This window comes from Carlito syrichta, unplaced genomic scaffold (assembly GCF_000164805.1).
Source record: "Carlito syrichta isolate Samal-C Ts95f unplaced genomic scaffold, Tarsius_syrichta-2.0.1 Scaffold288410, whole genome shotgun sequence".
In the NCBI taxonomy this organism is placed as follows: Eukaryota; Metazoa; Chordata; class Mammalia; order Primates; family Tarsiidae; genus Carlito; species Carlito syrichta.
The window spans coordinates 111,841-138,099 of record NW_007232506.1 but is presented as its reverse complement, the minus strand read 5'-3'; the positions used below and the strand labels follow the sequence as shown (position 1 = coordinate 138,099).

Below are 26,259 nucleotides of genomic sequence, written 5' to 3'. Positions count from 1 at the left end.
CAGACACTTACAATATTGGTAGTCCTAATGAAGATGTGCTGTAATTGTGAAATATACACTACATTTCAAAGCCTCAGTGTAAAACCAAATGTAACATATACTATTAATAATTTTATATTCCTTATGGAGTGAAATTATACTTAACTTAGATGAAAAACATTTAAAAATCAGTTTCATCTTTCTTTTTATTTTTAATGTGATTACTGAACTATTTAAAATTATACAAATGGTTTGCATCGTATTTTCATTGCACAGTGTTATAATAGACAAACCATTTTCAATGTATATTGTACACATACAATATTTTATGGTGAACACACTGGCCTGAAACAATCTAAATGATTCACTGTTTGAATATATTTAAACATACACTTCTCAAGCTGACTCTCTTTTGATATTTAAACCTCAATTTTTGACTCAACAGTTACTCATGAAATTATTTTAGAATAGAAAAGAACAGAATAAAAGAGAACAGAGCAGAATAGAATAGAATAGAGCCAGAGTTGTCCAATCCAACTTTCTGTAGTGATGGGAATTTTCTATATTTGTGCTATACAATATGGTAGCCACATGTGGCTAGTGGAAGTTTCTTTGTTTTTAATTCATTTAAATTGCAGTAGCCACCTGTGACTAGTATCTGCATTATTGGACAACACAATCATTAATCTTTCAAGGTACATCCCATGTAGTAAAGATTAGTATGGTTTCATAAAATGTTTGTTTCATTTTTACATGTAGCTGTGTGTGTAACAGAGAGTGTGTGTGTTTGTGTTGATTGAGTCACAATGTAAAAATCAATATTTTTTTACTTTAATTCCCAGACAAAAATGTTTGAAATCTACTTCTTTTTAAAGATGTATTATTCTCAGGGACATACATGTCCTTAATGTCCAATGCGGTGATTAAAAAAACACAGAAACATGACTTCTGTGAGTTTTTTATACTCTTTAGACATAACATTTTACCAACATCAATAGAACATTTGTTGTTTCTTCCATTTTATAAGACAGAGGATTGAGACTTAAAGAAAATGTGTCATCACATAGGTACCACTATCTTCATTTTCCCATTATTGGATTAGTTTTTTTTTTGTTTGTATGGGGTATAACTGTTATTAAAATAAATGTCAGTGATTTACTGTATTTATCCATACTTTTCAATAAGCTCTTATACATTAGCAAAAAATTTAAATCGGATTGTGAATATACTATAAGAAAGTATATCCAAAGAAGCTAAGGGAGGGCTCTCACTTCAGTCCTCCCAGCATCCCACAGGCATGGAAGTCTGGGGAATATTCTTCTTATTTCCCATTGCTTCCTCCAGATCATTTTTCCCCCCATCTCTTGAAATGTCAGGCTTCTTTGAAAAGCATGGCATTAGACAACAATGCCTACTATTCCCATCCTTGAGGTAGTTAGTCCTCTACTGAACTTAAGATCACCACTCTATATTGAATTTAACAATTTTACAAATGGTTTATTGTTATTGTCTTCTTAATTACTTCTGACATTAATCTTGATGTTCATCTTTCACATAAATCTTCTGTCTGATAACCAAGTCTAATAGGCATGTATGTATATATTTGTATATTTATTTGCTTTTATGTTTATGTACACATTCTTTCTCCCACACACACATACTCACACACATGTGCATGCGTGCACACACACACACACATACACACATTTACACTAGTCTAGGCTTTGTTCTGAAGTCTGAATATAATGTACAACATAAATTACCAAAAAATGATTCAAGGCATACCCCAAACTGACCTAAGCTAATCAGTGAAGAACAGAAGTTTAAATTTTTAGAAAGCATTAAAGATAGAGAAAAGAAAAAGTTGCAATTCAATAAAGGTAAAATTAAATTTATACATAGATTTAATAAAGATATTACTTAAAAATATAGGTTCAAAATACTTATCCTATCCTGCTTCCCATAAAACAAGAAGTAAAATAAAAATTGTATTACTCTTTCAAATAGGCAATTCTTAACACTTTCGGTGACATCACCTTTAATGAAAGTGTTGAATAACAGCCTCAATCTCATACTGTTAGTGAGAGTTAAAATTGGTATTACATTTTGTGGAGCGTTATTTTGTAACATCCACCAACTTGAAAATGCATGTTCCCTTTGAAACATCAGTTCTGTTTTTTTATCCTATAAATAACATGTATATTAATCTTATATTCCTACTTCAACTAGTACAGCGTATGAAGAGTTATTTACAAAGATGTTGTTGCAATATTATTTATAAATGCAAAAAGAGGAATTTGACTTCCATCTATACATAACTAGTGACATAAATTACTGTTCATCTAGTCAAAAGAAACAAGTCTATGACAATCGAATTGAAAGTGTCCATGATACTTTGAGTGAAAGCAGACACTTGCAGAACTTTATGTATTATATAATGTGTGTGTGTGTGTGTGTGTGTGTGTGTGTGTGTGTGTGTGTGTGTGTATGTTTTAAAGAATGTATATAACTATGCAATGGCCTTTGGATAAATACGTGAAAAATTTGAAGATACAGTTTCCTTTGAGGTCCTAGTTGTTGGAATATGCAAATCTTTTACTTTTCATATTACATCTCTCTAATTTTTCCTATTTTCTACAGTGAGCATGAATTTTTTTTTTTTTTTTTTGAGTTGGAGTCTCACTCTGTCGCCCAGACTGGAGTGCAGTGGCCGTTCCCGGCCACCGCAGCCTCAACCTGCTGGGCTCTGGTGATCCTTCCGCCTCAGCCTTCCAAGTAGCTGGAACTACAGGCACGCACTACCACACCCAGCTAGTTTTTTGATGTATTATACAGATGAGGTCTCACCAAGTTGCCCAGGTGGGTCTCAAACCCACGGGTTCAGGCAATTCACTCACTTCAGCCTCCCAAGGCGCGGGATTACAGGCTGAGCCACCAAGCCCGGCTACGATTTGATTGAAGAGTACAGAATGACCGGGCATGGTGGCTCAAGTCTGTAATACCAGCACTTTGGGAGGCTGAGGCCAGAGGATTGTCTGAGCTCAGAGGTTCGAGACAAGCCTGGGAAATTTGGTGAGAACTTGACTCTACAATATATCAAAAAATAAGCCAGGCATGGTAGTGCATGCCTGTAGTTTCAGCTACTTGTAAGGCTGAGGCAGAATGATCGCCTGAGCCCAGCAGTTCGAGACTGTGGTGGCAGTGAGCATGCCATTGTACTTCAACCTGGGTGACAGAGTGAGACTACAACTCAAAAAAAAAAAAAAAGAATGCAGAATGGTTTAATATTGAGAAACCTATTGACATAATTTATCTAATCAAAAGATGTGAGACATACCAATAATATGCAGATAAATTGTGAAAAAGCAGTTTTATAAAATTCAAAATCAAATTCTGATTTTATTAAAAATATTAAACAATAAAATAAATATGCCTCTTCAATATTATGAAAACCATATATCATAAAGCAGCAGCTAACATAATAAAATACTAAAAGGTTCACATTAAAGCCAGATAATGTAGACTGCATAAACCACTATTTGTAAGCATTGTTCTGTACACTAATACCAATGTAGCAAAATCAAAAAATATATAGAAATAAAACATTTAGAAAAATAGAAACACATATCATCATAAGAAGATACAATTTTTTTATCTGAAAAATCCAACAGAATCAATTGAAAACTCATCGCTACCCATAGATGTGTTCAGCAAGTGACCAATACAATAAAAATGAAAACAAAACAAAACAAAACTTAACATCCCTCTATACTAACGATATCATGAGAATAGGTCCTGATCACTATACAACTGAAAAAGAAATTTATTTTAATCCACATTATTTGTATTTGAATAATTTTCTCAAGATAAATTGCTAGAAATACAGCTATATGCTGTCTGAGTGTGTTTAAATATTTATGGCCAATTATAAGGGTTTATATATCTTGAATGGGAGTTGTAAACAATGACAATAATAAGTTGCTTTCATTTAATTAAAAACTTTATTCTAGATTAATTTTAGATTTACAAAAAGTTGCAAAAATTCAGAGTGTTCTTGTGCCTTTTATTCAATGTTCCCTAAGGTTAACATCTTACATTATCATAATATATATATGTCAAAGTTTAGAATATTAGCATCGATGCATATTAATATTAAACTGCAGACTTTCTATTTTGCCAGTTTTTTCCAGTAATGGTTCTCAAATGAACATACAATACTCTCTTGGATAGAATATGTGTTAGGTCACAAAACGAGTCTTAACAAATTTTAAATAATTGAAATCATACAAAGAATATTTTCTTGCAAAAATGGAAGAAACCTACAAATCAACAATGGAAGAAAAATTCATAAATGTGGAAATAAACAGCACACTCTTAAACTAACAATGTATTAAGGAAGAAATTACAAAGGAAATTAGAAACTATCTTGAGATAACTGAAAATAAAAACACAGCATACCAAAACTTATGAGATGCAATGAAAACAATGCTAAGAGGTCAATGTATAGCATACATTAAAAAAAGAAGAGAGAATGAAAATTAACAAACTATACACTATAAGAAACTAAAAAAAATAAAAAGAAGGAGAACAACTGAATTCAAAACTTAAAACAGAAAAAAAAAATAAAGACTAGAGTAGGAGTAAACAGAATGAATAATTTTAGAAAGAATAGAAAAATCAGTGGAATCAAAATCAGTGGAACCAAAAGTTGTTTTTTTTGAAAAAAATAAACAAAATTGATAAACCTTTAGCTAGATTGTTATGGAAGTTAAAAAAAGAAAAGAAAAAATTTTTAAAAAGAGAGAAGACTCAAATTAATGAAAGCACAGAGTGTGGGTATTTACTACCAATTGTCATCAAATAAAAAAAGATTATAAAAGAATAATCTGAACAATTGTAGGCAAACAAATTGGATAACTAGATGAAATGGACAATTTCTTAGAAACACACAATCTACTAACACTGTTGCATGAAGAAATAAAAAATGTGAATAGATACAAAACTAGTAAGGACATGGAATCAAAAACCTCCCAACAAAGAAAAGCCTAGAACCAGATGTCTTCATTGTTGAATTCTACCAAACATTTAAAGAAAGATTTATACCAATCTTTTTCAAATACCTCCAAAGAACTGAAGAAGAGGGAATACTTACTAACTTATCTGTGGAAGCTCAGCATTGCCCTGAAAGCAAAGCCAGACAAACACACTACAAAAATAAAATGAAAATTCAACATCTCTTATAAACATTGATGCAAAAATTCTTAATAAAATAGTAGCAAACTGAATTTAGTAGCACATTAAAAGGATTATATGCCATTACCAAGTTGGGTTCATTCACAGAATAAATAAATGAAGGAACTGTGATCCAACATAGGAAAATCAATCAATGTAATATACTTCATTAACAGAATGTAGGGGGACAAGGCCAACACATGACCATCTCCATTGCTGCATTAAAAAATATCACATGTTCTCACTCATATAATGGACCTTGAACATCCAATGCAATACTATAAGAAAATGACTGATGGTACTGGGAAACTATGGGGGGAGAGGGGGATGGGATTAACAGTAGCAAATATCTGTCAGGGGATGGGAAAACACTTCTTATCAACAGGGTGCCTGAATGAAACGTAATTGTACACCTAACCCTTAACTGTATCCCACAAAACCATAATAAAAAATACTGATTAATGAAAAAAAAAAGCATTTGACAAAATTTAACACCTTTTCATGACAAAATCATTTAATAAACTAGGAATGGAAGAAAACTCCTGAAACATGGTAAAGACCATGTATAAAAAACTCACAGCTGACATTATATTCAAAGGTAAAAGACTGAAAGCTCTTCCTCTAAGAGTAGGAACAAGACAAGGATGCCTACATTTGCCACTTCAGTATAGTGGAACTTCTAGCCATAGCAACTTATGAAAAAAAATTAATAAAGGCATCCAAATTAAAAAGAAAAGAGTAAAATTTTCTCTTTTCACATATAGCATGATTTTATATGTAGAAAGCCTTAAAGATTCCACAAGAAAACCTGTTAGACTACTCAGCAAATTTTCATGAGACAAAATCAGCATTCAAAATTAGTTACACTTATATACACTAGTAATAAACAATTTAAGTAGGAAATTAAGAAAGCAATTTAGTTAGATAAAGCCAATATTTGAATAAATCTACACATCATACAATATGTGTAGACTGAACAATAAGAAAACTAATGAATATTTTAAATACTATGAAGTATAGATGCTCCTTGACTTATGATTGGACATAAACTCATAATAAGTTGAATATATTATACATTAAAAGTACATTTTAATTTTTAAAAATTTATTTTGATTTTAGAGTTGTGGAGTACATGTGAGGATTTGCTACATATGTAAATTGCTTACAGGTGAGGTTTGGGCTTCTAGCGAGCCCACTCTCCCCCTGGATCATATGTCCTATTCATACATGTTATAACAAGTTAGTACAAGCTTAATTTGGGTCAAAGAACTTTTAAAATCCATATATACTTTTTTCATGATATGCATTTTCCATAAACATTTTGAAGTTTCCTGCTACTTACAAAATATAATTTAACCTAAAGAGATAGGTCTCAGGCATTGCATATTGGTCATCTAAACTATTTCATCTCTCAGAGAATCTCCAAAGACCCGGTTCTATGGAAAAGGGTAGATCTGGCAAAGTCTTTGCTGTGTTTGCACTTGGTTTCCTCACACAGAACCCACTACCTCCCCTGACTTAATGTTGCACCTCTTTCTATTTCTAAGAAAAAAATGTCATTAAGAAAAATCTCCGTATGGCTGGGATATCATTAATTTGTGAATTTCTTGGAGACAAATTAGTCAAAAAGTTTTTGTATATATTTTCTCTGTGCACATTATATTACACATCATCAAACAAATTTGAATAATGTTTTATTTCTCATGCTATCTATAAAATCTGAGTAGTAAGACTAAAATGGCCTGATGAATCCTTTGGTAACCCTCCTCCTCCTTCTGTGTCTTTCATTTTTTCTCTCTTCATTTTAAACTTATTTTCTTTTGTTTTATTTTCCCCTCATGAGGAGACAAAAAGAGCAAGGTGGGAAAAACAAAATTATATGGCAGATAAATAATAGTGACTGGGGACAAATACTAAAGCAATGATAATCCAGATAGTTATTAAAATCGCATGCTCCCTCCTGATGCATAACAAAAAAGTGATAAATCACATTTCATCAAAATCAAAAATTTCTACTTTTCAATAGATGTCATAAAGAATATTAAAAGAAAAGTCACAGACTAGAACAAGGTTTTTAAAAATGTGTCTTATAAAGGATTTGTATCTAGTATATATATATAGTCAAAATTCAAGAATAAAAAATGGAAGGTAGGAAAAAAGTAAAGGATTTATGTTTTATTTTTTTATGTTTGGATTAGAAAATATAGTTTATTTAAAAGTAAATTTGAGATAGGGAGAGAGAAAAAGAGAAGGTTCACCTCCCCAAGGTGGGAGAGGAGTCCAAAGTCAGGAAGCATGGCGACAGCCATAGCTCAAAGCGCATATGACCACGCCAGAGTCTAGCAAGGCAATGGTCCAGGTAAAGTATTTAAAAAGACATTTCAGTAAAGAAGATATATGGATGATGGATAAGGAAATAAAAAGATGCTCAACATAATTATTTATTATGAAAATGCAAGTTGAAATTACACTGTAATAGAATTACACACAGATTAAAATTGCTAAAATTAGAACGGTCAACACTATTTATGGTTAAGAATGCAGATGAACTGGAACTCTCATATATTGTTGGTGGGAATGGAAAAAGGAGCACCCTTTTGGGAAACTGGCAGTTTCTTTAAACAGCATAAACTCAGCTATCATATAATCTAACCATTCCATTCATAAGTGATGAAAGCATATGTCAAAAACAAAGACTTATGCATGAATATTTATAGCAGCTTTATATCTGATTGCCCAAAATAGAAAAAACTCAAATGTTCATCAACAGGCAAACAGGTAAACAAATTGTGGTATATCCTCCACAGAAAATTGCTCAACATTGAAAGGCATAAACTACTGATGCATGTACCAGTAGACGAGTCTTAAAACAATTATTTGGCACAAAAGAAAAAAGCCATAAAGGGTGCACACTGTATGATTTCCTTTATATACAATGTTATAAAATTCATATAAAGTGATAGAAAACTGATAACTGTTTGCCTAGGCCAAGGGTGGCTTGGTGCATGAGGGCAGAAGAGGGCAAAGGGATTACAAATGGGCACAAGGAAACCTTTTGAAGTGAAAGATATTCTCATTATGTCAGTTGCATCAAACGGTTTCATGGGTATAAAAGTATGCTAAAATTTCTCAAAGTGTATAGGTTAAATGTGTACAATTTACTGTATGCCAATTATACCACAATAAAACTGTTAAAAAATACACTGTATGTTTCAGAGATTATATCCAGCCTTCCAGGCAAGAACTGCACTGCAAGATGATGCTAGGAATTGCGAATCGTTATCCCAAATTGAAAGTACTGTACAAGTAGGGAGCATAAGTGGAGTTAAGAGTCACTTATGGGGATTTTTACAGCACTAAGCAAATGTCATAACCATGTGCAAGATAACTGATCCAGAAAACATGGAACCAACCATGCTGTCCATCGAAACTGGACTGGCTAAAAAAAATGTGGTACTCCACATCTTTAAAATTAAATTAAAAAAAGATTTAAAAAAAAGAAACCTAAAAAAAAGATAACCGATGCACGATAATTAATAAAACCACCATGTTTAGATGCCCAGAAAAACTTTAATCTATGATTCTAAAATCTATGTATGCACATACATATATGCATGTATATACGTATCTATCTGTATAAAATCTATATTAATCAACATCTTCTCTTAGTTCCATAAAGTCAAATATTTTTCACTGGTACAAGCAAAAGCAATTGTTCGATCGCTTATTTGGTATCACTGCACTTAGGAAGGTGAATTTCTAAGCCTCCATGTAAAATCTTATTATGCATTTTCTATGCTATTTCCACATGAGATCTAGAAAAAGCTTTTAGTATTAAATATATCTTTTTAGTATTAAATATATCTTTTAGCCCCCATATAACAATATGGGATAACAAGGTGGGATCATTTTTACTAAAAGTAAAGAGTGGTTAGAAGCAAAAGTTTATCAGTATTTGAAAACCTGTTTGAAGAGTTCCCATGTTTAAAAAAATACTTAAAAGTCAAAAAATTATTTTAAAGTCTCTGAATTTCTGAATGATCTGATAACCAAACTGGTACATTCCAATAGGTTATGTTTGATTCCTTTATATTACAAATTGAAAAGTTTCTAATTTTTTCTTCCTAAAAACAATATGATTAAATACTTTACGATAAACCTTTGTTTATGGGATTCTTTTGTAACCCCTATATCTGAGAGTCTTATGTCTTAGATAAGAAAAAGCAATGCTCTACCAAATCACATTTTCATTTGATGGGAAATAACTGTCCAAAACATAAAAATTATTTGGATTGGACAAGCAGGACGGACACACACACACACACACAGACACACAGAGAGAAGAGAATAGAAAAGAAGAGGAGAGAAGAGAAAGGTGTAATCTTCTTAAAGTGCTATTAAATAAATATATCCTAGTAGTTCAAAATTCAAATATAATAATTTCTATAAAATATCACTGGTGGATTCATCAGCCACTAAAGCATTCTTCCTTAACAACAACAACAACAACAACACCCCAAACCTAAATTTATATTTAATAGAGCATTTACAGCCTGTCTTGCACACCTTCAGAAAGATAGGCCTGTAATGCATAATGAAGAATTATATGTAAGTATTGTGCCAGTTAAATGTGGGCCTCATCACAAACAATAAAGATTAGAAACCTTTCCTTCAGCCTGACAGAGTAAGGCAGTTTCCAACTTCATTTTTCTCTAAGTTTGTAAATATTTCTTGTTCTCATATTTTATTGCACTCATTATTCCAGCACTAAGTAAAATTTAAAAGGCATTAGAATCAATTTTATTGTTTTATTGCATTGCTTCTTCTTACTGTTGGCTAGACACCTGCGGCTGTATGTCAGGTGTTTGTCTGGAGGACAATGCTGGTCTTGCAATTGAATGACAGATCATCTCACATAAAGGCAGTATGCGACACTCTCATAGATCTATTAACACACATGAATTTATCTCTAGGCAATAATTTGAGCAGAGTTTGGGGACAGAATTCATATTTATCTTGATTTTGGAATCATGGATTAAAAAGAAAAGGTCTAGAGCTCACAAACCCTCTAAGGTAATGCTATGCAGGTGGCTAAAGCCATCATGAAACATCAGATCATAAGCTGCCTGGGAAAGCAGAGGTGGTAAAAGAAAAGAAGAACGTCCAAAGGATCATGAGAGCATCTAAGCATACTAAGCTGTTCTCTCTGCAATGCTTCAAGGCTCTGCTTTTGCAAACCGTTCCTGACACCTAAAGAGCATGAAATGCCTTATAGCAGCCAACACTTGTCTTCAAAGACCAGTGTCATCTGATTGGTTTCTATGTTTCCACAACTATGGCAGTCTACACTGGTGATGGGAACAAGTCAACAAGAACCAAATTCAATTTCAGACAAACTTTTGATAGCACCCCCCCAGCTTTTTCATAGAGACAATGTAGAATAGAGCAGGGAGAAAAGAAGCCTCCAAACCCTCCATATACCCCTATCATGTTGGAGAATTTCCAAAAGAAGGATATAAAACCAACTGGCATCTAAGATGTTTGCATACCAAATTAGGAGGGGACCAGTGAGGCGAAAGCAAAAATAGAAAAAGCACAACTCTATATTAGAGAATATCTTAACATTTCCTGTAGTGCTATGGTCAATCTTTTTTCAACATGAAAGAGAGGTAATATGGTAGAGTGATGCAGAGCAAATACTCCAAAACCAAACTTCCAGGTTCAAATCTCAGCTCTGCTATCCACAGGCCTTGTGACTGTCAACAAATTAAGCTCTGTGCCTCAGTTTTCTCCTTAGTAAAACAAGAAGAATAATATCTATATCAAATACTCTTTGAGAATTATACAAGTACATGTGGTTAGTGTTCATATTTATTAATTAAGGAATCATGGGCTGTTCAATAATGTCTAGAAAACATAAAAATGAACTGATTATCAGAAGTAGAGTGCTAATAAACCTAAAATACTATATATAGCTTTTTCAAAGATGCATGTAAATAATAGCATTTACATTTATGTCATGCATCGCCTAAACCAGTTTCTAATATTCATATATGTGTAGACCTGCTATATTGGAAGACTGACAGGTAAGTTTTAATTAAAAAATTTGTATACAAATGATGCTTCTTTGTGAGCTTTTGCAACGTTGGAAGAGACTGTTTTTCCATATCTGAGTACTAAATGGGTGGATATGTGAGTTAGTGTATTAAATAAGAGTGATCAACATTAACTGAGCACCTATTAGATTAGCACTTTTCAAGTATTTCCGTTGAATATTCATAACCATTGAATCTTAAAAGGTTAAATATTATCCATATTTTAAAAGATTAAATATTATCCATATTTTACAAACATGAAGGTTGAAATTCAGGGAAGTTAAGTAAATTATCCAAGATCACACAGTTAGAGAAGAATACTACTGTAGTTAAAATCATGTTTGTCAAATCACATAAAATAACAATAACTACTATTTATGTAATGCTTTCTGCCCATTTTATGTTAGGGGGCTTGCAGTCCTATCACCCATTGATGGCATAACAACTGGTGATGCAGAGAGTATTCATACTGAAATTGCATGGAAGAAAAAATCGAGGCTCTGGGGGTTGTAAAACCTGGCCAACTTTCCAGAGCCTGAAAGCAGAGGTAGGTAGCTTATTAGAGTCCCTTTCTTTCTTTCTTTCTTTCTTTCTTTCTTTCTTTCTTTCTTTCTTTCTTTCTTTCTTTCTTTCTTTCTTTCTTTCTTTCTTTTCTTTCTTTCTCTCTCTCTCTCTCTCTCTCTCTCTCTCTCTCTCTCTCTCCCCCCCCACCCTTCCTCCCTCCCTTCCTTCCTTTCCTCCTTTCTTTCTTTTTTACTTGCTATGGGATTATAGAAATACAATCATATGTTGATGGTGGACTTTGATTTTTAAAGGGCTGCATTTGAGAAAGTATTAGATGTTCTTAACATACATAAACTCAAACTCAACACTACATTTTATGTACAACATTTAAATGGTAAAAATCAAAGGATGGCTTACTCAGAATATAAAGTGGCTTGATTTATATTCTAAAACAAAGATAAAAGAATAAATGGTTTATATTCCAGAAAAAAAATGAAATCTCAAAGACCTTTCATTATAAAGGAAATTATTTCTTGATATTTTTAGAAAGTAATATTTTAAAACCCTTTCATAAAAATAAAAATCAAATAAAACCTGTTATGGATATATTTAGTGTTATAAAAAACCTCTTCATTCTCAAATCAAATGTATTGGTTTTGAAATAATGCTTTAAGATCAAAACTAAAACTTTATATATGCATACATATAGATAGATAGATGTATAGATAAAATCTTAACTTCATTTTGAAATATTTTCAAAGGAATATATTAAGAAAGCCTTGAAAACCAAACTGTTTGACTTTGGAATATGTTCCTTGCAACACAATAACTGTTAAACAGGAAATAGCCAAGTATAAGATGTGCAATTTTGTCACTGCAATGTGATGGATAACATGAATATACTGCCCAAGCTATAAATGAAAAATGCAAATTTAAATGGCACTACTTTTGCTCAGCATCGCTTTCATGTGACAAGCAAAGCTTCTCATCACACACAATATTCAAAATGAAATTTTGAACTGAATTTGTCATTTTAAAGTTGGCAACTAGTAAAAGTTATCTTTCTAGAAAGTGTATCATTTCAAAAAGTAGTAAAATGCCCACTAGGAAAACTATTTCTATTTTGTTTAAGCATAGGCTTAATGTAGAACAACTTTATTGTCACATATTAAACATTTTGTTTTGACATTAAGCAGAAGTTTACTGAAAAGAAATTTTAAAGTCTTTACCAAAGCTCATTAAAATCTTGTCTGCAATTGTTTTGACTAGGATTTTTGTGCCAATGTTATAATAGATCTCATTCCAGTGTGGTAACTTCCAAATTGCATTTTTTTTAAAGAAATAAAGCTTGGGTATAATATACAGGTGTGTTAAACTAAATGAGCACAATCATTTTTCAGCAAGTAAAAACCACTTTCAGGTTGTATTAAACAAAATGCAAGGTGATGTTGACAATATCAAAATTGAGCATTGTTACCTACTTTCAGTAGCTATGAGGTTGCTAAGAGTCAAAGATAATAATAGAATTTTATACTACTTAGCATGGATATTGAGGGTAGAAATCAAATTTACTGATATGACTGGAAACCGTCTTAAACATTGGTCCTTTGTATCTAGTTTTTTCTGTGGGGTAAACATATTTAAAGCACGTTGGTGAATACATTAAAATGAGTTCTTGTAGTGGTATAGAATATTGAAAGACTTTGACAGTGTAAGCACATGAAGTACATGCTATTTAGAAATATCATTGGGCGATGTTTGATCATTTTGAGCTTCTAGGCCATGATCAGCATGTTTAAGTTCATCCATGCTGATTTCTGTTTATACATTTAAATGACCCACAATTCAATAAATGATTCTTGTTACACTTTAATTACTGAGTTCTACCCCTCCTTTTTTTCTCCCCCTTGGGAATCACAAATAAAATATCAGCAATGATTATAAGAAATTCTAAAAACTTTTCCTTGGAGATAAAAGTATTTTTGTTTTCCACATGTAGTAGTTAATAAGAGATAATTATAAAGTCCTATACTAGGGTTTGAAAAATTGACTGCACTAGTTAACAATGAGGTAAAAGTTGTTCAGAAATATTTAGGGATTGCCATTTTTATAATATATTGGGAGAGATGTTCAGAGGATCCTTTACCAACCGAAATTTTTAAGTTAAACACACAGAAACTAAGAAAGCATGAATCCACTGTAGTCAAGCATCACCGGAGACATTTGTTCTAAGATATGTACTACTCAGTGGTGGTCTAGAATCTTGGCTATTGGAAACATCAATGAGAATCAGAGTAAAACATCATTAAAGAGTTCACACTTGCATGGTTTGGGGCTCAGGTTTCACATTATATTTTTAGACAACCAAATCCCAAAGTAATTATTTAGCTTCATAACTTTAGACATAGAAAAGGAGTCCTAAGCCGGGCTTGGTGGCTCAGCCTGTAATCCCGCGCCTTTGGGAGGCTGAAGTGAGTGGATTGCCTGAGCCCGCGGGTTCGAGACCCGCCTGGGCAGCGAGACCTCATCTCTACAATAAATCAAAAAATCAGCCGGGCGTGGTAGCGCATGCCTGTAATTCCGGCTACTCGGAAGGCTGAGGCGGAAGGATTGCCGGAGCCCAGCAGGTCGAGGCTGCGGTGGCCGGGAGCGTTCACTGCACTCCAGTGTGGGCGACAGAGCGAGACTCCAACTCAAAAAATAAAAATAAAAAAAAAAGAAAAGGGGTCCTAGAAATATCCTTACAAGTTTAGAGATAAGTTACCTGATGTTGTTGTTAAAATTTACATTTTAATGCTATATTATGACCCTGATATTCACAAGCTGTAAAACACCGAGCTGATTAGTGCAACAACCTTATAAGGGACTCAGAACAGTCATGTCAGAGACATGGGTTCCATGTAGATTATTACAAATCAACTGTAGTAAAATATTAGAAAATTAGAAAATTGATACGTAGGTATGGCAAAGATGCAGAATCATTTAAATGTCCATCAACTGATCAGCGAGTAATGAATACACACCATGGAATATATGTATATATGTATGGTAAGTTCCTACATACAAACCCTCAAGTTGCCAACTTTCAAAGATGTGAACATGTGTTCATATGTCCAATCACATAAATTAGTTCACATGTCTGGCATACATTGTCACATGTCTCTGCATCCTCTACAAATGATTGTGCTTTTGTGTACTTAACTATACAGTATTGTGTAGAGTACAGTAGTACAGTATTTTTATTTCAAGCCCAGGATGTCTAGAAGCAAGAGTGCAAGCAGTGATGATGTAGTTGATACATTTACTTATTTTTTGTGCCTGTTTGTTTGTTATATATTATTTGTGTGAAAAATATTCTAAATCTATTATAGTACAGAACTATATAACTGATTGTGTTAGTTGGGTACCTAGGCTAACTTAGTTGGACTTATGAACAAATTGGACTTATGAATGTGCTCTTGGAATGGAACTCATTTGCATGGAGAAGACTTTGTGTGTGTGTGTGTGTGTGTGTGTATGTGTATGTGTACACACACATATATGTGTATATATACATACACACCATGCTATATTATTCAACCATAAAAAAGAATGAAATAATGTCTTTTGCAGCAACTTGGAATTGGACACCATCATCATAAGTGAAGTAAAGAAGAAATGGAAAATCAAATACCTCATGTTCTCACTTGTAAGTGGGAGCTGAACTAAGGGTCTGCAAAAGCATATACAGTGGTATAATAGACATTGGAGACTCAGATGGGGGAGGCTGGAAAGGGAGGAGGGATGAAAAATCATGTATCAGCTACAATGTGCAATAGTGCGCGTGACAGGTACACTTAAAGCCCAGACTTTACCACTATACAATACATCTATGTAACTCCAAACCATTTGTACTCCTAAAACTATTAAAATTGGCAGGGCACGGTGGTTCAAGCCTGTAATTTCCGCATTTTGGGAGACCAATGCGAGAAGATTGCCTGAGTCCAGGGGTTCAAGACCAGCCTGGGGAACTTGCTGAGACCTCGTCTCCACAATATATTAAAAAATTAGCCGGGTGTGGTAGCGCACTCCTATAGTTCCGGCTACTTGGAAGGTTGAGGCAGAAGGATTGCCTGAGTCTAACAGATCGACACTGGGGTCCAACCTGGGTGACAGAGTAAGACTCTAACTAAAAAAAAAAACAAACAAACAAACAAAAAAAAACTATTAAAATTTTTAAAAATTAAAAAAGAACTGATTACCAGAGATATTATTATTTTTTTTTTTTTTTTTTTTTTTTTATTTTTTTTTTTGGAGTTGGAGTCTCACTCGGGGGCCCGGACTCCGCTCCCGGCCACCGCAGCCTCGACCTGCTGGGCTCCGGCGATCCTTCCGCCTCAGCCTTCCAAGTAGCCGGAATTACAGGCATGTGCTACCATGCCCGGCTAATTTTTTTTTATTTATTGTAGAGATGAGGTCTCGCTGCCCAGGCGGGTCTCGAACCCGCGGGCTCAGGCAATCCACTCACCTCAGCCTCCCAAAGGCGCGGGATTACAGGCTGAGCCACCGAGCCCGGCGGAGAGATATTATTAAAGATCCCTAAATGATCTTCCAGATCTAACTGCCCTATAATCTGTTTTATATATTTCCTTCAGATTTCTTTTTCTAAAACTCAGTTGACTCATGCCTCTTTAGAAATCTTCACAGATTTTACAGCAATACACAAGACTAAACTCTGTCCACACACACATCAAACACATCCATCTATTTTTTTTTAATTCACAGACAGTCTCCTTTCTGTTTTGTTTTGTTTTGAGTTGGAGTCTCACTCTGTCGCCCAGACTGGAGTTCAGTGGCCGCTCCTGGCCACCGCTCCTTTCCGTTTTTAATAAGGTTGTTTCCTCTGCTGGAATGGTCTTCCCCCATATTGGCTGATAAATTCCAGGTCACCTTTCAAGGTCTTGATCAAACTCATTATTTCCTATGAAGCCCTCTCAGACCCCACTATTGGGATTAATATTTCCTTCTACCATGCTCCCCAGGGCCAAGATTAAACTTTGGTATATCAGAGTGCAGCCTGATTGAGATGATTTGTGGATATCTATTTCTACTACCAGACATGAATTCCTGGGAGGCAAGAGCCAAATCATATTCATTTTTAGATATAGTGACACTACTCAAAATAAATAACAAACCTATATCCCAACACCGATCAATCAGAAAGAATACCTGATGAAGTTCCTGAGGCTTTATGTGTTAACCTTTTAGCTGCTGCTGGATTGTTGGAAGGCTCCAGAGGGCCCTGAGGGAGGGGTTGTGGTGGCTAGACTGGCAAGGGTTACGCTGCAGTGGGGATCCAAACACTGAATATTTGTTAACATATATAGAAAAGTAATTGTTGCAATATTTCAATAAACAGATCATAATTAGTTGAATGTCAGCTTTTATTCACAACTACTTTAAGGCTTTCCAAATTATAGACCTCTAGAATATAATTATTATATAATTAAAAACAGAATTGAAAGTGAGCACGGATTCTTTTTAAAATACTACTGGCGCACGCACACACACACAAACACACACACACACACACACACACACACACACACGCTGATGCACTCCTTTAACTAGTACAAATGGGAAAATTCTCATGTGTGAAATTTTTGTGTCTAGTTTTCTTTTTATTACTTCAGACTAGTTAGCAGATGTTCAGAAGCAATGATATTTACACTGCTTAATATGTTGTTTACGTCTTTTAGTATCAATAAAAATTGGAGATAGCCTTTTTTTAAACAGACGATTTTTCCAAAGCATAATAGCAGGATTAATTCAACTCTAAAAGGTTGCCCTGGGAAAAGTTACCATGATTATGTCTTGTAAATATTTTTCAAAATTACAAAACCTGTAAAACCTTTTTGTGTAGCCATAAACATTAACCTAATTCATCTTCACTTAAAAACGTACCTTGAGCTTCATTAAAATTCCCCAAATTCCTTCTAAATTCTTTCAAACCAACATATTAAAAGACTCCATATCTGATTAGTGAAAATATGTATTCTAATTTTATGGTCACACAAAAGTTGCTAAAATCAGTCTTGATACAAAGGAAAGGCATGCTGAATCTATTTATTTAATTCTTTTTAGGTCTGCTTCAATAAGTTTAAGAGTCTGATTCATGAACCAGAGGCTTGTTTAAGGTCATCATAAATATCCTTAACTTAATATACCAGTTTGTGGTTCTTCTAATGTTACTTCTCATAAGTAGCAGAACTCCCTGCTTTCTATAGAACAGGAAACTAAAATTTACTATCTTTTATCAAAAATAATTATGTTAATTCTTAATGACATGCTGGCTGTCACAAAAGACTAGTTAAAACTCTAAAATTAAGGAGAATCCACCAACTAAAAGACTGTCAGCCAGGCGTGATGGCTCAAGCCTGTAATCCCAGCACTTTGGGAGCCCGAGGCAAGAGGACTGCCTGAGATCAGAGGTTCGAGATCAGCCTGGGCAAACTGAGAAGACCTTGTCTCTACAATAAATCAAAAAATTAGCTGGGCATGGTGGTGCATGCCTGTAGTTCCAGTTACTTGAAAGGCTGAGGTGGAAAGATTGCCGGAACTCAGCAGGTCGTGGCTGCAGTGACCACAAGTGTGCCACTGCACTCCAGCATGGGCAACAGAGTGAGAAAAAGACTCAAAAAAAGAAAGAAAGAAAAGAAGAGAAAAGAAAAGACTATCATTGACAAATGAGATGAAGACTGAAATTAAAATGTTTTAAAATTAATTCACAGTTTTTTGATTACCTAAAATGTGGTGAAATGTGTTACTTTATTGAAATGCTTGGAATTAAGACACTATGTCTCAAATCTATCAGCCATATGGAAACTTAATAATGGGTTATATAAAGCCAAATATCTCAAAAGAGAGGATAGGATTTCAGGAGATGTTAACAACTATTGCTATGTTGACATTTGAGGCTATATACAATAGAAGCAAGGAGTAAGGATGGGCAGGTGGTTCTTCTTACATAGTACATCTTATTCTTATTACAGTGGTTATCATTGTGATTGGCATTCTGAAGCTTTTCTTCTGCTTGTTAATAGCATAGACAGCCAGGCTACTCTCTGCACTTTCTTTATTATAGCAGTAGTCTATAACCCCTTCTGTGTAAACATTCTTTATTGAGGCTAGCACTTTCAAGGAGCACAAGGTCGTTACTACATATATGCTTGCTTTCCACACTTTTAAAGTTGGATCCACTTATCTACATTTTAATGATTTCCTTAGCAGTATCCAGTTGCCATGGGGCAGTTAGTTCTCTCCCAAAAGCACAACTGATGTATTTGAGGAATCATAGCCCCTCAGAGCTATTACTCTTTTTCACTTTTTATTCACCTTCCTTCCAAAGCTAGTAGGAAAACCTCTCACCCCCATCTATCCTGAGCAAATAATTCTGTTCAGGGAAATCTGCATAAATAAATGCTTTATTAGAGACAAAGAAAGAAAGTCTCACACATACCTAACCTTTAACCTTCTTTTCATATATCAAGTAAGTACATATAGATGTTTTTATAATGCCCGATCTCATAAATAAATAAATATTCTCATAAAATGTTGTCGAGTTCATAAATTGGCATAACTGTTCAAAAAGATTTGCCACATTTTAAATGTAAATACACTTAATTAAATATTTCCACTTCTAAAAATTTGTTCCACAAATAAGTTTGAATAAATTGCTAAGATAATATAGCAATAGACATAATATGTGTACCTCAAAGGTCTGATTATTTAGAAAGCTAATGATTGAAATGCAAAATTCAATTTTCCCCTGGGTCATTTATGAGAAAGAGGAAATCCAAATTACATTTCTTTTTCTTTTCATCACATTTTCATTCTAGTATTGTACCTAAAAATAATATTTTATTAATGGATTATATACCTTTGAATACACCACGTTTCCAAGGGCGCACATATAGATTGTATGTAGTTGCATGATCAGGGTCTATGGTAATGTATCGATTTCCCCACACTATTTGAAGATCTGAAGATACCTAGAAAAAGAATTTAAAATAATATAAGAATTATATAATATCAACATAAAATTACTTTCCTGTGCTATAGCATGTTACAGTATGTGAAATCAATGTAATAAGGCAAAATATATAAAAGATGGAAATTAATTGAAATACTTCCATTAAAATAATTCACTGAAATTAAGTATACTAAAAATGAAAATTAATTTAAATACTTCCATTAAAACAATTCACTAAAAAAAAAGAAAACCAGAGGGAAAATATCCTACAAATAGGAGAAAAAATATAAGAAGATATAAAATAATGGAACAAAGGAATGATTCTTATAGAAAGATCAATGTTTATATTCTGTTGCTACTTATATCAAGATCACAAAAGCCATGCACAATTCTCCTTATGTCATTTAATATGCAAAAGAGATGAACTATTTCAAGGGGTTTCTACATCAGTATTAATACAGCAAATAAAGAATATTTAAGCAGCATTTGACCATACCCTGGATAATCCAACTTTCATTTTACTGAGTCTTCACTTCTTCCTACTTCTCAGTGCCCAGGCAAACAATAATCTACTTTGTGTCTCTACAGAGTTGCCTGTTATGAACATTTCTTAATAATAAAATCAAACAGTATTAGAGTTTTGTCACTAATTTTTTTATTTGGTGTACTGTTTATTTAAACTTTTACTTATTTTTCAATTGACAAATAAAAATGTATATATTTATTATGCACAACACAATATTTTGATATATGTATACATTGTGCAGTGGCTAAATCAAGCCTTACCTTAAAATCTTCGTCTAGTAATTCAACATATGGGCTTCCTAAGATACAACTTCTTGCAATCACTTGTTTTTTGTGTATGGACCATATTTTCCTGCTTTGTTTCCTTTTGCTTTTATCTCATAATTTCTTTTGGTTGAAAACTGTACATTTTATTTAAGATAAAATTGCCACTCTGGAAATCAGATCATCATCTCCCCACAGTTTGTCATGTTGTTTTGGCTTTTGTTTTTGTTCTTTGCTGACTTAGTGACTTTTCTGAACTAATTTTGTAATGTCTGCATTCACTATAGTTTTTGCCCACTAAAGTTTCTATTAAGCTAGCTTAGTGGTCAGAAATGATTTGTCACAGATTTCTAAAAACCAATAAATCTATCCTTTGCCAAGGAGCACTGTATATGCGTTGTGGCATACTTTCAGCATTCGGTAATTCAAAACTCTGCCTTAGCCTTAATTTCTAGCTCACACAGTGTCTTTATGTCAGCCAGAAGTAAAAAAATTGGAAACCTCAGGTCTTTTCTGGGCTTGTCCACAACCCTGAAATATGCATGTGGCCTGCATTTTCCACAGGAATATGTCAGAGCTTTTAATATCCTCTGAGGACATCTTGTAATCTAGATCTTCCTTTAAAGTTTTTGGCCAAACTCTTCTTGGTTGCTACTGTCATTATAGCTTCAGACAACTGCAATGTTATACAATTGCTGCTGAAAGTTTTTGACAAATGCTCTAAAGATAGGAAAGTCAAATAATGACAACACGTTGCTAGTGAGATGCTGTTAGTAAACTTTGAGAAAGGTCAAATACTGAGCCACACTTAGTCTGCCTCTTCCCTTGATTGCAAGGCAGCTGGTTTTCATAGCTACTACAGTTTCAAGATTACAGAGCTGAGAAGAAGTGGATAAGAATAGGTCATGTTAAAACGCCACAAACTATTCTGCTTTTGTCAGAATTCAGACTTTTTCTTGACTATCCACTCCTCAGACTGTTTCAAGTCTTTAATTTACAGATTACTACAAAATTTTATTTTGACGATTTTTGCCAGTGTTTTCATTGCTTTTAGAGAAAAATAAATCTACAAAGCTCCCTGCCCCACCTTTCTGAAAAGTCACGCTTCTCCTGTCTTTTTTTAATTAAACAACTATTTTCTACTACTTTGTTACTTTGATGAAATTCCGTAGAATTTTACCTACATTTCAATTGTGTTCTTTGATTTTTTATTTTCTCTTTTATATTAAGAGAGTCCCAACCTTCTATTTCAAACTTTTCTTATACCAATATGATATAGTGTATTTTTAAAAACATGAAATACAAAGCATAGTAAATACAGCTACTAGCAGCAATAAAAAATAGAATAAGGAAAAGACCTAAAAAGAAAATACTGGGTTTGAGGTGGTAGCAAATTGCCAAAATGGAGGGGTATAGCCAGCAGTACATCTTGGGTAAAAATATGAGTTTAGCATTTGAGCCTAGATGATAGCTTAAAACTAGGAAACTGGCAAGTGGGAGGTTGTATAGACAAAAGGATAATTTTTGATGAATGAAACTTGAAAATAAGTCAGAAGTTTGGAGAGATAAAAAAATAAATAAGTAAATGGCCGGGCACGGTGGCTCAAGCCTGTAATCCCAGCACTTCGGGAGGCCTAGGTAAGAGGATTGCCTGAGTGCAGGGGTTTGAGGTCAGCCCGGGCAACTTGGTGAGACCTCCTCTCTACAATAAATCAAAAAATAAGCTGGGTATGGTAGCGCATGCCTGTAGTTCCAACTACCTGGAAGGCTGAGGCAGAAGGATTGCCTGAGTCCAGCAGGTAGAGGCTGCGTTGGCTGCGAGTGTGCCACTGCACTCCGGCCTGGGTGACAGAGTGAGATTCTAACTCAAAAGAAAGAAAGAAAGAAAGAGAGAGAGAGAGAGAGAGAGAAAGGAAGGAAGGAAGGAAGGAAGGAAGGAAGTAAGTAAGGAAGGAAGGAAGGAAGGAAGGAAGGAAGGAAGAAAGAAAGAAAAAGAAAGAAAGAAAGAAAGAAAGAAAGAAAGAAAGAAAGAAAGAAAGAAAGAAAGAAAGAAAGAAAGAAAGAAATTGATTACATATAATAGTCAAGAAACGTCAAGGAAACAAGGAATATAGAATGACATAAAATAAAGGGTGAATAGCATTCAGAACACAGGACAACAATGCCAGACATTCTGGCATAGAGTTCATAGAGCTCACAGCAAAGGGAACAATCAACAAAATGAAAGACAATCTATGGAGTGGGGAGAAAATATTTGCAAATTAGATATTTGATAAGAGAAAATATCCAAAATATATAAGGAACACATACAACTCAATAGCAAACAAGCAAACTAGACCAAATAATCCAATTAAAAAATGGTCAAAGAACTTGACTTTGATTCCGAAGGTAAGAGATAGCATTGAAAGGTTTTAGTTGGAAATAACAAACTAAGAATTTAGAATATCAATTTCCTTTGCAATCTAGTAAAGAGAAGAAAACCAAGGCACACTTTTTTCAAGATTACAAAAAAAGTAAAGGCCAAATCCAGAGAGTTTAGGATCTTCAGTGGTCCCTCCTAAAATGGGTATCTATTTGAAGTTTTTTTTGAATATCCTACTGATCACATATAAGGGGACCCAAAACAAACGAGAATTATTTTTTTTGGAGGGCAGACTTGTAAGACAGGCCTTCTCTTCTAGGTAAGTGTTCTAGGAATCCTTCGGCATCAGTGTATACTAGCTAGCATTGTGAGAGGCTGCATTCAGCTCCAGCGATTTTTTTCAAGATTCTTTCAACACGCTTGCTCATTTCATGATGGGTAATTTATGAGTGCACCTGCCCACATCATACTGAGAGTTTAGCAGTTTTTGACCCAAAATGGCATGACGCTCATGCCCCACCCTCTCTAATCTGATCTCACCCAGTGACTGTTTTTTGTTTCCCATATAAAAAATGTCCTCCAAGGGAAATGTTTTGCCAGTGTGGAAGAGGTGAAACCCAAAATGGCAGAAGCACTAAATGGCATCAAAGTTGATGAGCTCAAAAACTGTTTTGAGCAGTGAAAATACTGTCTCCGTAGGTGTAATGCATCAAACAGGGAGTACTTTGAAGGTCACAGAAGTTTTAACATGTAAGGATAAGTACACAATTTTTAATAAATAAATTCCAGGGTTTTTTGGGTCCTCTCTGGTAACAATTTGTGCAGAAAGCTAAGAGTGTGAGGTGCAAATTTATATTTAAAAATTAGCTTAAACAAATCAAGTGCGGAGAGCAGGGCACAATGTTTCATACAAAAATAAGGTTGTAAACAATTATGTATTTCTTAATATTTCCACTACTACTCACACTGGTTATGATAGGATACACTTCTAAAATATTATTGTACCTACAGATTTCACATTACAATTTTAAAAGCTGTTTCTAAGTATTTTTGAAAATACCTTTTATTATCATATACAATTTTGTCAAGCAAAAGTACATATGACTCAAATAAGTAAATTTTAATGTTTTATTATTATATACTAATGCTTAATTACAAAACCTTTTTGTTGCTAATTCAACTTTATAATTAAAATGAAATTTAATCACCGTTGGACTAATAATAGATAGGAGTGTAAACACCTCTCATGTAACATTGTAAAACTAAATTATGTAAAACTAAATGTAAAACTAAATGTTTAAAAGTTCATGAAATCATTATATTTCATAGAATTCAATATATTCAGAAGAAAACACTTTCATCCCCCCAAATTCTTACCTCTAATGTTGAGATAGTGTTTGTATAATCAGGCAGCGTTATGTATTTATCAGTTATTTTCCCCACTTGACATTCCACAGTGATGTGTTCCAAGGCCACAGGTGTTTTTCCAACCCCTTTTATGACAAAGATATGCTCCATACCATCCACTTCATTTTCTAGAATAAGTTTACCCTATAAGAAACCAGTTAAATTTCAGCTCTACAGGAGTCATAGTTCAATGTCAAACAACAATCTCTGCTATCTTATTAATCTTGAGTCTGGTTAATGAAATGAGCTTGTAAGTATCAGCCATTGACTTTTCCGTTCACAAATAAATACTTCTACTGAACAAATAAAGACAAATTTCTGGTGAAAAACTCTTTATTTCTTGTTACTTTCTCTAAATTACAGAGTGCATGTAAGCATTCTCATACATAGCAATTATATGCACATTTATTTCTGTGCCAAAGAAATATTGTCTTTTGAAAGTATTCTCTGATGTACCAACTCCTCTTATGAATCGGAACAAAAAAATAATGATTTTTCTTTTCTTTTTTTTTTTTTTGTATCAAAGTCTTATTCTATCGCACAGGCTGGAGTGCAGTGGAACCCTCATGGTCACCGCAGCCTCGACCTGCTGGGCTCAGGCGATCCTTCTGCATCAGCCTTTCAAGTAGCTGGAACTACAGGCATATGCCACCATGCTCGGCTCATTTTTCTTGATTTATTGTAGAGCTGCAGTTTCGCCAAGTTGTCAGGCTGGTCTTGAACCCATGGGCTCAGGCAGTCCTTTCACCTCAGCCCCCCCAAAGTGCTGGGATTGGAGGTGTGAGCCATCGCACTCAGCCAAGAGTAATGATTTTACTTTGTTCATCATGTTGTATAAAAATAATCTTGATGCAAATATTCAGACAATGTCATTGTGACTTTCAATATTTATCCCACAAGTTAAAATATATACTAAAGTTTCAAGCAAAAAGCAATCAAATTCATGGAAATTATTAACTCTTTGCAAAAAGGTTGTATCATGAATTAAATAGGCTAATATCATATATTAGTTTATTGATATATTAAAACTCGGGAAAAATAATTGAACTCATACCATAATCTCACATTCCAAAATAGGTTTGAATGTGAGAGGATATTGCGCAGTTTCCTCTGGTCCAACACTTAAAATAGAAGGTCCATAAAACCATTTTCCTTCTATGGTGACCTGATATTTCCATTCATGCTTTGACTGATTTTTCTAAGGCATGAAAAAGACATACAAAAAGTCAGAGGGATGATGTTGATGAAGTTCAATTACATATTAATCTTGGTAATTTTTATAAAATTATATATTGTATTTTAACTGTACTTCTTAAGAATCACCATTAGAAAGTGATATTTATTAAGAACAAAGGTCAAAAATGTGAACATAAGGCATAAGGATAACTACATGCTCTTTCTATGTCATACAGGAGCATTGCCTAATAGGTCTATCCAAAAAGTATTTAATATCTAGAGACTCATCCCTTTGTCTGAAATTACTGTTTAAATGACAAAATGGCCTTGGAGGACACACTTTACTTCTAATTAAGGGTTATAACAGGCGCTGATTGGTAGATTGCTCAGATAGCCAATATTCATATCACATCAGAACAGATTTTTGTGCTTCAAGCTAATTTTCTCATGTCTTTAATAATTAAGCAAATAAACAACAAAAAATAAATTTATCATTCTAAAAATCCAAAATTCCTTACAATTACAACATCTTCTCTTATGCTATGTTATCACTTTGACTAATAGGTGGCCAAGCTATAGCCAATCATTGTTCTCAGTGCCTATGAACATATCTTAATCAAGTGTTAGATCACAACACAATTTGGAGTAAAGTGATCTGAGAGCCCATAACCCTACTTATTGAAGTCAGGAGGCATAGCTTTTCA

At 33.8% G+C, this 26,259-nt stretch overlaps 1 protein-coding gene across 1 annotated transcript in view; it reads right to left on the bottom strand.

Moving 5' to 3' along the window:
* LOC103255770 (cilia- and flagella-associated protein 47) overlaps nt 1-26,259 on the bottom strand; it is a gene marked incomplete at its 5' end in the record, with an annotated part of 291,791 nt that overhangs the window by 158,032 nt on the left and 107,500 nt on the right. The window contains 3 exons of the mRNA XM_021710301.1: nt 19,729-19,840; nt 24,350-24,523; nt 25,434-25,577. Coding sequence (XP_021565976.1) covers nt 19,729-19,840; nt 24,350-24,523; nt 25,434-25,577 — 430 coding nt within the window. The remainder of the gene's footprint in view (nt 1-19,728; nt 19,841-24,349; nt 24,524-25,433; nt 25,578-26,259) is intronic.